General features: G+C 27.7%; 1 protein-coding gene across 2 annotated transcripts; it reads right to left on the bottom strand.

The window, feature by feature from the left end:
* Positions 1-511: 511 nt before the first annotated feature.
* Positions 512-11,765, bottom strand: Nup43 (nucleoporin 43). Of its 2 annotated transcripts, none has more exons than XM_087166663.1 (7): positions 11,535-11,765; positions 9,616-9,747; positions 7,673-7,744; positions 7,176-7,338; positions 5,593-5,728; positions 4,443-4,732; positions 512-766 (listed from the first exon to the last, which is right to left on the bottom strand). In XM_087166663.1, exons 1-7 carry the CDS (start codon positions 11,634-11,636, stop codon positions 573-575), a joined length of 1,089 nt encoding a protein of 362 aa, XP_087022789.1. In that variant the 5' UTR covers positions 11,637-11,765; the 3' UTR covers positions 512-572. The 2 variants fall into 2 exon arrangements, with proteins under 2 accessions (XP_087022789.1, XP_087022794.1); XM_087166668.1 differs by having other exon boundaries at positions 7,176-7,335; positions 11,535-11,761.
* Positions 11,766-15,831: the final 4,066 nt, after the last annotated feature.

The following is a 15,831-nucleotide window of genomic DNA, read 5'->3' as shown; positions in this document are numbered from 1 at the left end:
TTTAGTGAATATTCATGAATTGAATTAAATGAAAAATTTGAATTACAAGGTATGCAATTTTTTGCATCATTTTAAAGAATATAGTTTTACATGGCAAAATACAAATTTGAGCAAAATTGGCCGAATAGTTCCTAAGAAATCGAATTTTAAATATCTGATTTTTTATAAAATTTAATCTCTCAGAAACTACTGCGTTTGTGCGCAAATTTTGTATTTTGTTATGTATAACTATATTCTTTAAAGTTATTTTTGGTGTACTGTACATTCTTAAATACAAGTAAATGCTAACTTGGAAGTCTTAGTTCCTTAGAATTTTCTCAGCAAATTAAAATGCATACGAAAGTAACATGTTAAATTAGCACATTTGAAACAGTTTATATAGTTTCAGTAAGATAGAAAAGAGGAAGTATTGAAATAAAAATATTTTTAAAAGTTTGCTTGTAGAAAACACATTCATTAACGTCTTTTATAATAATCAAGTTGTTTAGATTTCAATTTTTGGCAAGTAAAATAATTTCAAATAAAAACTTTATTTTTTTATTCTTATTTACACAATTAAAAATGACATGATATCATACTATGATATCATTTATTATACACAAAGCTTCATTATCTGTTCCCCACAAGAGAATCGAATCATTTATGTCCAAACTGTTGACACATGACCAAGATTGTGAAAATAATCCAGTAATTTCAAGCTTGTGTTTATTAGCTTCACAATTCAACCAAGGATTTCCTTTTGTGGAGTCTTGATTCATTTCAAGATCTGAGGAATAATAAAAGAATTAATGCAACATTTAAATTAATAGACAATTGTTGACAATGGAACAAACTAGAAGTGGTTAAGGGAAATTTTGCTTCTAACCAGTGACCAATTGTAGCATTTTTAGAAATGGTCGCTTTTTCAAATATTGAAAATTTTAAAAGATTAAAAAAACTGTTGACGTTAATAATGTAGCACATTTCTTTTAAAGCATTTTATTTTAAAATGAAGAAAAATTTCAAGAAGCAAGTGTGGAATAATTAATCTAATATTTATTAAAAAAAATAAAATATAGTGTATTTGTGATAAAAGAAAGTGGCGATTGACAGACAATTGCTTTAATTGCTAATTCAGTTGTTCCATTGCTGGTGGTGACTTAATTTTATTTTATACGAATTTTATTAAATTTTTGACATTGAAAATTTAACTAAATTCTTTTTTGTTGTTAGACAATTGAGTGGTTTTGATAAAAAAAAATTTTAAGCATTGTTTTTTCAACACTTTATGTTTTAAAAACTGAGAACTTCTTGTTCTGTTTCATGTTTGCTTGTTTTTCTACTTTAACTACAGCAAAGCATGTTAACGGAACAGTTCCAATAGACTTTATCCCTTTATTGTCACTTTTTCCGTGTACTGTAAGACAGAAAACTAGTAACATAGTAGTAACTAGTAGTCACATTTTCAACGATAAAGTTGTATTTCAGAGCTAAGAAATTTTCTTCTTCTCCCTTTTAACTTTTCTTTTTATCAGTGCTTATATTATGACAGCATTTTTAAAAAAATATTTTTAATGAACATTATTCTTTCATGCTTACTTTTTTCTCAAAATCAAAATTCCCTGCATTTTTCCTCTTATTTTAGGTAATTTTTAAATTCCCTGTATTTTCCAGGTTTTTCCTATGGAGTGGCAACCCTGATATACAGGGTGGTCCCGAATTCATGGTACAAACTTTAATGGTAGGTACAGGAGATTGTAACAATGATTTATTGTATATGAATGTATAGTCGCAAGTGACGCGGTGAGGCGTAAACAGGGGAAATAAAAGGAAAGAGAAATGGAGTGATCAGTTGGTATCATTGCCGGTAGAGGGCAGTAGTGTGCAGTTTGGTGCTCGATGGATTGGGCGTGGTGGACCAATCCCTTGGCCACCCCGATCTCCCGATTTATCGAGCCTCGATTACTTTTTATGGGGACATCTAAAGCATCTTGTTTTTGAGACTCCAGTTGACTCAGATGAGGATCTCGTCGCTCGCATATCTGTATCTGCTGCAGGTGTGCGTGAAATACCATGCATCTTTGAACGTGTACGCCAATGGCTCCACCGACGCTGTCAAGCATGTATCGCTTCTGGTGGACGCAATTTTGAACACTTACTGTAAACATGACACTTGTCAACAACGCTTTCAATAAAATCTTTGTTTTTCCTTTCGGCCGTTATTTCTTCTGTTTACGCCTCACCGCGTCACTTGCGACTATACATTGCTATACAATAAATCATTGTTACAATGTCCTGTACTTACCATTAAAGTTTGTACCATGAATTCGGGACCACCCTGTATATATATATCAGGGTGTATAAAAATCATGATTTTTTTTAAAAAATCAAAAAAATCGGATTTTTTTGATTTTAATCGGATTTTTTTGATTTTAATCATGATTTTTTTATAATTTCAATTCTATGGAATATAATCAATTTTGTGTACCATAGATTTAAAGTTGTATTGTATTACTATTGTTACTTATGGTATACATTGGAAATAAACATTACTAACCATTATCAACAAAATATTTTTTAATAATTTAAAAGCAAAAGGTGAAATAAGAAATAAACAATAACAAAGTGATTTCAAACTACAAATCAAGAAAGAAATTGTTTATCAAACAATATGTGATAATTATTAATTCTACATCTACAATATAAATTATTTAAACAATCATTTAATTAGTTTTATTTAAAGATTTAAACATAAGGACTAATTTAGCTGCCTTTTCTACACCCAATTGATTCCGTAGTTTAGTATGTAGAAGTCCAAAAGTGGAAAACATCCTCTCTATCCCTGCAGTTGTTCCTTTTGCAGTACATAACAACTGTATTGCATCAAACTCTTTTTGACCTACACAGTTCTTTAGAAGCGCAATTGATTTCCACCATTCCAAGATGTTTAAAGATTCTAGAGATTCTTTATCAAACAAAGTTCCATTAAACGGAGGAGAGCGTACAATGAATTTTAGCAAAATACTTAATAAGGAGGTTTCTCCATACTTTTTTTTAATAAAGTTTACAGCTTGATCTTTTTCATTTAGTGTTAAACATTGTACTTCAGAATTAGGATCCAAGAGGTAAGCTAGGAAATGAGCTGGTGTTAACGATTGTTCATATCGTTTAGTAAAAAAATTTTTGCAGCAATTATTATTAGAATCTTTCAGAGTTTCCTTTAAATTTTTCCAGATGTTGACAACATTTGATAAACTACAATTATCTTTTTGCATTTTATCTAATGCTACAGAAATGGGTTTTAACATTAAAAGCATATCTTCTGCATTTCTTTTAATTGCCATATTCATGACTTTTGACCTGATATTGGTGTCAATATCATCCCTATTATCCTCACAAACTTGCATGAAAGTTGACCAATTCTTGATGTAGCTTTCTAATGAATCACACATAGAATTCCAGCGCACTTCAGTTGGCCGAATTAATCCAGTACCTTTAAGCTCATTGTATTTAGCTCTAATTATTTGATGATTTCGGAAATATGTTATAACTTGTAAAACATGTTCTGTTACATTAGGCATGGAATCTTGCAAATCTTTTGCCAAAAGATTGAGCAAATGAGCTGAACAGCCATATGATATTATATCAAATTTTGCATTTAATTCGTCCCTCATTTTTGCCATATTTGAAGCATTATCAGTAACAAAGCTACGTACACGGCATTTAAATTTTTTTCTACATTTATTATTGTTTGTGTAACAGCAGCAGCTAAATTTTGGCTAGTATGTGATGTTAAGGATGTGTCGATTGTGTCTACTAAATAAGTATTACCTTCCATAGTAGTAACACATGCACAAAGTAATGGTTGATTGTGTATATTAGACCAACCATCCACTGACATACATACCGTTTGTTCAGATAATTCACCAGTAATCTTTTCTATCTCATGTTCATGAACAGCATTTAAGAGACGATTGCCTAAATCAATTTTACTCGGGGGTTTATACCCAGGTCTTAGCATTTGCATTAGCTTAAGAAAATGTGGATATGTTGAAGTAGAAATGTTGAATTATATGAGTTAGATCTGAGAAATATATAGAACAGTCTACTTACTTGTTTATGTTTGAAACTTAGAAAAATATACAAAAAATGTTCAAGACTATACACAAAATTGTTTTTTTTTGATTAAAATCAGTGATTTTTTTAAAAAAATCATTTGATTAAAATCATTTACACCCTGATATATATATATATATATATATATATATATATATATATATATATATATATATATATATATATATATATATATATATATATATATATATATATATATATATATATATATATATATTAGCAAAACAGCCATTTCAAATTTTGTTTTGCAAGTAAAAGTTAAAGCTATGTTTTAGACAACTCAGTTCACAGGAAGAAAAAAAAAGAGAGTTATCAGAAGCACTTACCGACATTAGGATTTTTTACTGTTTTCACAGCAGTCAAGTTATTCTTCATTTTGGTTGAATCCCATTGCCACAATGTACCATCTATAGATGAGGTATAGAGGAAATCTGGATTAATTGGATGGAACAGCAGTTCTGACACAGCCGCCGTGTGAGCTTCCATGAGTGACATCGGCTTCTTCTCGTGTCTCATATCCCACATGCAAAGAGATCCATCCTCATATCCAGTGGCCAAAATATGAGGCTGAGTTGGATGTGTATTCAAGCAAGTTACAGTTTTCTGTTCCCGAGATCTGGAAGAGAACCACTTATATTTTTAGGGGTGTGACAAATAACAATTTGGCAAAATATTGAAGTTAAATACAGACTGATTAAATAATTTTTTAAAAAAGAAAAACAATTTATCTTTCAGTGTTTGACAGCACCATAAACCAATATTTTTTGAAGTAGGAAATACACATGAAACAAAATTGAAAATAATTATTATTAAAAATACATTATAATTTCAAAAATTAAAATGACAAATTAATTTTTTAAAAATTGAAACTCTGAATAAAGGTAAAAAAAACATAATGTCAAAAGAAATAACATAAAAAACATTTGGAACTAAAATGAAGTATCTTTTTCAATGTCAAAACACAGAGTGCAAGAGAGAAATAAAAAGCAGAAAAAATATCCTTACAAAGATAAAGTATTATCAATGAAGAATGTGTTCCGCAGTTAAATATAAAATAGACTTTTTTCCAATCATAATAGTTTATAAATTTTTGATTCTTATCAAACAATTAAAAAAAATTAACTCAAATAATTAAATTTTGAAAGCAAAAGAATTCAAAATATTTTCTTAAACACTATAGGTAATTTAAATAAAAGTATCTTTGATTTGTCTCCAACAGAAAAAAATGTATAACGAAGCCCTGTATAACAAAATCAGTGTGTAATTCTTTTATATGATTATAAAAATCAATAGTGAAAATCATATTTTAGCGTAATTTGACAAATATTTCATAAATCACAATTTATAAACTGAAAAAAAAAAAGGATTAAAGTCTGACTAAATATTAAAAAGAAAAATTAATTATAATCTTTAGTCAGATACTTATTAACTCGAAATTAGTCATTTTTCACCTTTTATTTTTTGAAAACTACTTACACAATTAGCAAACAACTAGGTGTATTAGATGGATTTCTCAAATCCCACAGCCTTAAATAACCAAGTGAATTTCCAGCTACAATTTCTTGATGTCGTAAATGACATATACAAGTAAAGGAACACAAATCAGAACTTTCTGCAAAAGAAATGGACATTAATATTTATAAGTGCTTAATGTATAATTGCATACTTAACATTGCAACGTTTTTGACAACAGAAAATGTAATCAACTACTTTAAGTATTGTTTGATAATGCCATGAAAACAGGATGCATATTACTAGCACAAATAGCTTTTTATAACTACAACATCAAAGGAATTTAAGCTTGTATAAAAATTATAATTTGCTATTGTTTTAATAAAAATTTAGATGAACTTAAAATTTTTTTAAAACTATGTACAGTAGGCAAAATAAAATAATAAAAAAAAAAAACTCTCCAACAACTTTTGATCCAATGATTTAATTTTTATGTACTAACATGCGATTTGAATGACTTGAGTATTCAATTTTTATGCTAATTAATTTGTGCAAATGAAGTATTTTAAGTACCAAAATCAACCACAAACACACACTTTTCTGAATAAACATATTTTTTTCAATAGATAGGTCGAGGGCTAAAAATCTAAAAAAAAAAAAGTTTGGTGGGTAGTGTAGAAACTTCTAAAATAATAATTAAAAAAAAAAAAAAAAAAAAAACGATTTACAAGTTTTAATTTAAATATTTAATGAGATGAATGAAATTGCGATTTCATTTTTTAAAAGTTTTTTATATTGAGGTACGAAGTGCTTATTTTATGGAACGAGGCTAAATGCTTGGCTGTTAGTCTACTTCCGAAAGGATTTTTACTAAGGTTCATAGTTGAAAACACTTGTTCACATACATTAGATGAAGCAAACATAGCATTGATTTTCTGGGCATGAGATATTAAATTTTGGAAACTAGCTTTTGGTAATGACTTGTAAACTTCAAACTTTTACATATTTAGAAACAACTGCTTTAGATGATTGTTAAATTACAACTCAATTAATTCAAGCAGCAAATCCGACCTCAGAAATGGAGTTAGTGCACTTATTTGGTAAATTAAGGCATAAACTCATCTCTGTTATGAATTTAAAAATCATTCCATTATTTGATTTTGAAAAACTCCAAGTGATATTTTTTCCCCCAGTCATACACATGCGATACCAAATAATAAAATTTAAAAATCTAATTCTTAAAACAGATCCTTTAACAAGCTCTTTTACAGAAATGAATTATAATTTAAGTGATATTAATTTTATGAAATATTCCAACTATAATTTAAACAAAGATCACTACCACCGCTTCCATACTCTGTTTGGAGTATTAATCAATGAAAAAGCTGTGGCCAAATAAACAAAGCTTATGGTCACTAACTATATGTATTAGATAACTTTTACTGTACTTTAATTCCATTATCAATTATAAGAAAATTGAGTATCAATAGAGTATCATTAAAACAATCTATAAGCAGGTAAAGTTATCACTCATAGAACCTTAAATTTTAAACTGTATAAAGAGGTTTTATAAATTGTATCATGAATTCAAAATTATAAAACAGTACCAATTTCCTTGATATTTTGTTTGGTATTGATGTTAAAAATGCACAATCTTCCATCTTCTCCGACGCTTGCAAGGTTGTCTCCTTTAACAGATATGCCAGTAGTAGAGGCGGTCCCGCCACAAAATGAATGAGCATTTTCCCAAGTGTGCAGGGTCTCAAGCTGCTATTTAAAAATAAATATTTATGCATAAATAACCCTAGGAATGACAGTTTATATAGATGTGCTTGGTAGAAACCAAGCCATATTACGACTAAAATGTAAAATTAAATCTTTGCTGAATATTTCATGGGTAGCATTTTTACAAAACATTAAAATAATCAGATAAAATCAACAGCCAGAATTAATAATAATGAAATTTCTTTCAAGTTTTCATAAATTTTATAAGTAGTTACATAGAGAGAATTGAAAGGAGCTACAGAAATCTAAGTAGTTGGCACCCTTTCAACTCTAAAGAGAAATTTTTGATTTTTTTAAACAAGAAATAAAAACAACTTACATCATCAGATAGCTTAAATGCACAGATGGATCCTCTCGAAGATGATGCAAAGATGAAATCTTCAGAAAAAACCTTAATATTTTTGAAAAATGCACATATTTAAATGATATATAAAATAAATCAATGCATAAAGAAATTTATAAGGAATATACATTAAAAGAGAATACAAATACATTTTAGACACAAATAACATTTTAAACATGCAATTATAACGATTGTTCAAAAAAAAAAAAAAAAACTTCACTAAGATAATATTTCATTGCACACTTAAGAAAGAATTAAACCTAAGTAACAGTAATATATTTACAAAGATAATTTATATATTAGAATTGTTAACTATACAATTATTATAAAATTGAATGGCTTATGGCTCATCCTTTATGATTTTCTTAGTATTAACTCACATTCTCAATATTAACTCATATCAAAATGCCTACTTGAATTTTTCAAAACACTAAAGTATAACTGTAGAAATTTTTTTGGCACTTATTGGTCATAGAGACTATGTATTGGCGGCTACTCATCCAAGTTATCACTAACTTCAACACTAGTTTCTATAACAGATAAGTACAAATTTTAATACATAAATATCTTGGTAAAAAATATCAATATATTGTGATATGTTTCCAATTTAATTATTTTATATTAGTTTTACACAAGTCAATGTTTTTGTTACCCAAATTGCATTTACCAATACTCATGATATTTTCCTTTTCATGTATCATGTTATCAATAATAATCATAATATTATCATATTTGATAAGTATTTGGTATTAATAGACTTGTCACAGTAGTTTTTTCTTCTTTTTTTTTTAATGAACTTTGAGCAATTGATGAACTTTAATGAACTTTGAATATTTCCAAAATATAAATAAAGCAATATTATCTGCAAATTAAACTATAAAATTAATTTAAATAATTATTATATTAAATAAAATATAAACTAAGTTAAAAAATATATTTATAAATGTATTTCTTTTGAAGTTATACATATCTTCAGTAGTAAGTTGTTTTAAAATGTCAACCAGGGTTGGATTTTTGATGTCAAAAACTGGTTTTTGACATGACACATCGAAAACCTGTCAAAAGGTGTCCTAAACTGTCCATATCTGACAAAAACCCGAGACAAGTTTTTTCATATTATTGGGGATATTTTAATAGAAGCAAAACCATGCACAATACTTGCATTTATTTATATTATACATTATGAAGAAAAAAATAAAGCCAAAATTGTTAAAATTATTAACTGTTTTTTTTCTATAAGCATGGTACTATTAATACTGATAATTGCTACATTATAATCATTCAGTTTCTACTCATAGTTATTGCAGGTTATAACTATGAGTTATAATTTATCAATCTAATTATTGATTTTAATTCTTTTATTTTTCTTTTGATTTTAAATTTTTTCTTTTACTAAAATCAGATATTTTAGATTAAATAAAACTAATGCGGCCACCAATAATTGACTAATCTGAACTTAAGTAATTTTTTCTTTATTCTCAATATTTGTTATCGTACATGACATGATTTATTGGTAAAATACATATACATGAATATTACCAATAAATCATGGTTATGAATTGATAGATTCCCTGATAAGTAAACTAATCCCAATTTACAAAAAATTTAAATGTTCGTTTCAGTAAATATTTTTTTAAATATATTATCAAAACCAGTTGAAAAAAGCAAAATTCAGCATAAAAGTGGCATGTTTAGAGCTGTATTAAAGCTTGCAACATTGTGATATTAGTTACACACATCAGCATCTAATAACCTATGTAAACCAGAATCAGGCGCTTTTCCCTCGTGCGTGCAAACTTTATTTCAAACTTATTTATTTTTTATTACTTTATTTCTTCTAATAAGTACAATTTTTTAAAATAGAATAAAAAAATTCACATGCCCTTAAAATTTAAATTAATGAAATGGACAGTACTAACCTTTAAATCAGTGACATCTCCAGAAAAAGGTTTAGTACACACAGTCACAGGTTCAAAATCCTCAAAGCAATTATCAATGTCCCCATTTTCAGTTTGAGAGGATGGGAACTTCCACACACTAAGATTATTGTCCTAAAAATACAAAATGAAGTCATGTGAATGTTTACTTTAATTAAGAAACACAAACATTGTACCAAATATACAATAAAATATACCCATAGTTGAAAAACACCGATTGAAAATAAATGTAGTTAAATTTTTAGTAATCCATAGTTCTGATTATGCACAGAAATATTTTTTTTAAAAATCATTTTTGTTTATTAGTTTTATTGTATGAGGTTATAATAAATGTAGATGATACTGCGTATGTGTAAAAACTTTACAAAAGCTTATATTTTGTAGGTAAAAAAAGTTTATAGGAAAAATGTTTAGTGGATGGAAGACCATCAGTAAGTTTTGATTAATATTTGGGTTTTCAAATACTAAGACTCAAATTTAATGGTTTAAGGGATTAACTTTAATCAGTGGTAGTCGAGGCCAAGATAGCCTGGTTAGTAGGGCACAGGGCCCATGTCCAAGAAGTCGTGGGTTCGATCCCTGCTGACCGAAGACTCCCCATGTAGTAAATGGTGACTGATTCACGTTAAATCTGTTGAGTCTCAAAGTACTCCATGTTCCCATAACAAATCATACCACTGGGGGTACTGATCCAGGAGAGGCATAATTGTTAAAATCTATTAGCAATAAATAAATTAAGATTTATTGGAGTAATTAACTTTAAATATTAACATTACTTCTGGCTTGATAGAACTCTTCCCCTGATAGAACTTATTGTCAATTTTAGCAATGTTGGCACTTTAGCTCAAATGACTATTTTATTATTGCATTAAGAATTTGTATTTCTTAATGTAATATGTTTTAAAAAGCAAACAATAATCATTATTTTATAGCATAATATAAATGTAGCTTTTATTATCTGTTTTGATTATACATATTAGATAAGCAATAAATTAATTATTAAAAAAATATTGTTAATTTTTTTTGTTTGATGAGCTTGGCAACTAAATTCTGACAGCTGGGGCACAGTTTTAACTGCAATTAATGTATTACAGTTGTCATTGTAAGTAAGTCACAACAATGAATAATTATAGGGAAGTTCTCCAAATCATGATCTGTGGTAGAATAATTGCCAGTCTTGGTAACTTTGGGATAGTATCCGAGAAACTAAAATAAAAAAAAAACATTACAGAAGGGGACCAACTCATAACTCCTAACCACCCCTGGAAAAATCTCACGCCTTTTTTAAAAAAAACTTGCAAATTTAAAATTCATTTGGAGCCTTGGTGAATATAGTTGGGGGGATATCGCGATCTGTCCCGCCAAGGTGCCAAATAGATTTTAAACTTGCAATTTAAAAAAAAACAAAACATGTAGATGTTTGCTTGGGGGTGGCAACGAGTAATACCTTTCGAGTTGGTCCCTTTCTGTGATGTTCTTTTTAGTTTCTCACGGGCCGGAAGTTTCCAAGACATGGCGATTATTCTGCCACAGATCACGATACGGAAATATCCCCCTGTTATAGTTGGCGCGATGGATCACGATACAGAAATTCCTCCTAGCAATATCCCTTTATCTTAAGCATGGTAATACCCTTATGCAGTAATTAATTATTATTTTTCTATGTGGTTGTTTTGGTAACCCTAACAAGTTTCTTTCGTTTTATGTAGCAATTTATTCTATTTGGTACCCCTTTCTTACAACATACAGCATAAAATCCTACTTTCATAATTACTTTCTCCACATCAACCACTAGAAATAAATGAGATATTAAAATGTATCAATCGAATATCGTTTAATAAATTTAAACAATTTCTTTAAGCTAAGATTGATGTGTTTAAATAATAAAAAACTTAACATACATCATCATTGTAAGATCCAGTAATGAATTTAGTAGTACTTTTGGGAACCCAGCGAACCTTATTGATTTTCCTGGATACAAATTTTACTTTGATAGACGACATTTTATAATATAAGGATACTTTTAAAAATTAGGTGCACCTTTCCATGAATAGTTTTAAAATTTCCCGGGAAATTATATGAGGGAATGAAAAGTAAACAAAGTTGAAACTAAATTTAAAGGAATACGGTTATGAGCAATCATTCGTTTTTTTTCTGTATTCGAGCTATAAGCTAAAATTTTGTGACTATTGATACAGATTTATAAAAATGACTGAAAGATGGCGCTTAGCATCAACCGAATTCTTCAGTAGAGGACTGGAAGAATAGAAATCTCTGTCGCAACACGAAAAAACTTTTTTTTTGAGGATGCTATTTTAGTAACTGCTGTGAGTTTACAACAGTTATTCAAGACTGTTACAATTGTGAAACTTGCGCAAAATTTCACGGAATAGAAAAAACCACGATTTTGTAAAATAATGAAATGTGCTTGTGATCTAATTTTAGAATATTTCAAAAGTTAATTCAATGCAGCATTATCTAAGCTCATAGAAATGAGTAAAAAATAAGAATTTTTCATTGATCTTGATAGTTTTCTATTAGTTGGAAGAATTTCACTATACAGGCGATTTTTCAATTTGAAAAACATCTCGTATCGGTTGACTGAGCGAAGAATTTTTGGTATTCATTTTGCACGCGCAGGTGATAAAATCGCCAATAAATAATTAAAAACAGTAACTGTTTTTTTTAAACAAATTAAAAAATAGAATAAATAAATAAAAAATGAATAAATGAATGAATGAATAAATAAATTAATAAATAAGTAAGTAAATAAATAAAATAGAGAAAGCCCGTTGTTGTATCTTCCAATTCGCGATCGCAACGAACTAAAGGGGGCGTTGTTGTATGAGACGAATATCTGCGATTTCCATATGAGCAGTCATTCAGTTGCTCTGGAGACGTCTTTAATGTAGCGTATAGTATTTTAGCGTTCCTTCTTTATTGTGGCTTATTAAATTTAAAAAAGAAAAATTTTTTAAATTCTTTTTTATGCAAGCGAAGACAAAATGATATCTCTTTTTTTTTTTAGAGAAGGAATACCCAAAACACATTGGAAAAATATTTGTATATAAACAGAAAAGAGATAAGTATCTTCTTATTAAAGTTAAAACCTAATGCCTGCGAAATAGTTTTACTGAATTTAATGATATAACATGAAAGGCCTTGTCATGCCTCCATGTTGTGATGGCGCTGTCATCAAGGTAGATGTTGTAAAAAGACAGAGGAGGGAACGCTCTGATGGAGAGCGGAAGTGAATTGTTTGGATGTCTTGGTCATATCAATTTTCTAATCTTTTATCATTATTAATAAATGTTTCTTTTGTGTTGTTAATTGGTTACCATTTATTTGGCCAATTGTGATTTTGGGAAGTATCTGAATGAAGAAGGGAAAAGGAGGAAAAATTATACGTTATATCACAGGCCTATTTAAACTTTACATTCTATAGTTTTATGTTACATATTACTTCAAACATTAAAATATGCAAAAAGTATACATAAGCCCATAATTTTATATCATTTAATTTTGCAGAAAAAGTTTCTTGACAGCAATTTTTATCAAAAAATTTTAAGTTCAATAAAAATCATTATTTATAAACTAAAAAACGCAAAATAAAGAATGCTTACGAAAAAAAAAAGATTCTAAAAATTCCTCAAATTAAAATTATAAACTTTCATGTTTTTTTTAAAATTCTTAATCGGACGTCAAAAACCATTCTATACAGAATTATCATCAAATTAGAAAAAAAATTCTTACAAGTAAATTTTTTATTACAAAAATCATAACACTTACCTGATTTATAAATCAGAAGAATTCCAAAATGATATGTTCTTCGTTTGAAAACTTTATTCTCAAATAATATATACATATATGAAGGAATAATATTCTCAAATAAATACCAAAAAAATATAAAAACTCACAATAAAATTTTATAATTGCAAGATCTCGATATGAATTTCAATATGTAACTTAAAAACAGAATAGCTGAATTCTAGTTAAATTTTTGTTCCATATTTTTCTGAATCATATTAATTCAAACAGAATATGCAAGAAGTATACATAAGCACATAATGTTATATCACTTAATTTTTCAAAAAAGTATTTTGACAACAATTTTTATCAAAAAATTATGAGCTAAAAGACGTGAAAGAAAGAATTCATAGGATTAAAAATTGATTCTAAGAATTCCTCATATTGAAATAAAAAACTTTCATATTGTTTCTTTTTTTTTATTCTTATAGTTCTTAATCGAACGTAAAAAATCATTCTGTAGAGAACTATCATCAAAATAGGAAAAAAAATATTTACAAGTGAATTTTTTATTATAAAAATCATAACACTTACTTGCTTTATAAATCCGGAGAATTCCAAATGAAACGTTCTTAATCAAATGTTTAAAATCATAGATATATTTTTCGGTATTTGGAATTTATTGAAAACAGTTATTAGAAATGATTTTATGGACGTGTGAAAGAGATGAAAAATAAAATGAAAATTAGTGATAAAAAAGAAAGTTGCTTCATCTTAAAAATCTTTTAAAAGAAAAAAAAATAGCTTCACTTCTGATTTTATTTAAACTTTACCACAACTTTCTGATTTTATTTAAACTACGTTGATAAGGTTAACCAGCTTTAAATAGCACTGCTACTACTCTTAATTATTGCAATTTGAAAAGAGCAGACAATTCCATCAAAGAACTTAATGCTAAGTGCTGAAAAACTTCGCCCTATTTGTCGAATAGTTCTGTAATAATCTTCTCTCTGAGTAAATGTATTTTATAAGCTAAATTAATTTGATTACAGCTACTGAAATAAAAAAAAATATTGAAGAATTTATTTTTCAAAAGCATTATAAATTACAACGTAAATAAACGAAGAAGGAAAGAAGCAATAATGTCATCAAAATTTCATCTATTACTTTTTAGCGATAAAATTAAAAAAAAAAAGATGTATTAAAGATGAATAATTCTATTTAATCATTACTCATTACTTTATGGTTAATTTGTGTTTTTATTCGCTTACATTCACATGTAAGATAATTTTAAAAGTATAAATTTAGATTGATTTTGGAATGAATAAAATGGAATAATCGGGATGCGTATGACGTCTTAAGGAAAAGAAGAACATGCTAAAAGTACACACACATATATATAGTAAATAAAACAACTCCATTTCTAAAAAGTGATAATTTAACTTATCTAATTTAACTATTCATTGCTATTATTGCTTTTAACTATTAATTGCTACAATTTAACTTAATTTCTAAAAGTGATAATTTAACTTAAAGTTTTTTGTACGATCAAATACACAGGAAGTTTCTATATTTTAGGATTTTTGACTTTAAAATTCCTACATCGATTTTCTTCTCCTGAAATAACAAAGAGAAACGGATGGTAGAAATTTCTCTCCTGATTCGCACATCAGTGATGTGATTTCAATATAAGAACAAAAATTGTAGTAATGTGTTTGCTCTATTTACATTTTACCTTTACGGAATTTTCTTATGTATGTGAAATTGGTAAGTATAAATTAGGAAAAATCACTAAATAAATAAACGTGACTGTGTTAAGTCAACATTAAGAATAGTAAAATATACGGGGTGGGCAACAAAAACGAACCTGATTTCAAAATTGAATAATTCTGCAACAATTGGAGATAAAAATAAATAAAAAAAAGGTTTGCTAATCGGGAAGGCTGAAAAAGATTTATGTATAATTTTCGTAATTAGTTACAAAATTTTAGCAATAGAAGAACTTTGTATGGTGAAAGAGGTGCAAACTACTGCCTTTTGGCAAATTTTGTTTCAATGTATAGTTTTGTACTATGCACTGTATGATAAATTTGCAATTTCTGCAAATATATAACAATCCTTTTTATTTATAATCCCGCTTGACGGCAACTTTCATAACTAATCACGAATGCTATGTGTGAAAAGTTTAAAGTTCCAATATTAGTACTACAACTCTCTTCATTCTTTTACCAACCATTGCTTCATATATATTTTATTTTAAAATCAGATACTATTTCACTGGTTAAATAAAAGTTAAAAAAAATGGTAATGGTATTATTATTTATTTCAATAAAAAATGGTATGTTCAGTGATAGCTCAAAAGGCTCATAATAATTAGTAACATTGCATATGTTAATTGATTAGTAAAATGATAATAATTGAAATTATGAAATCAGACTCAAAAACGTATTT

The sequence above is a fragment of the Parasteatoda tepidariorum genome, chromosome 1 (genome assembly GCF_982258835.1).
Source record: "Parasteatoda tepidariorum strain Cologne lab strain chromosome 1, Ptep-v5.0, whole genome shotgun sequence".
Taxonomy (NCBI): domain Eukaryota; kingdom Metazoa; phylum Arthropoda; class Arachnida; order Araneae; family Theridiidae; genus Parasteatoda; species Parasteatoda tepidariorum.
The sequence above is the reverse complement of the archived record's forward strand: the minus strand, read 5'-3'. Positions and strand labels throughout refer to the sequence as shown.

Bases quoted from the DNA above. Each gene is read 5' to 3' on its own strand.
- Nup43 (XM_087166663.1), bottom strand. From the start codon at position 11,636: ATGTCGTCTATCAAAGTAAAATTTGTATCCAGGAAAATCAATAAGGTT. The intron at 5,729-7,175 runs GTACTGTTTTAT...TTTCTTTTGCAG, and splicing joins ACAAAATATCAAGGAAATTG to AAAGTTCTGATTTGTGTTCC. The intron at 767-4,442 runs GTAAGTGCTTCT...ATTATTCCTCAG, and splicing joins AGTAAAAAATCCTAATGTCG to ATCTTGAAATGAATCAAGAC.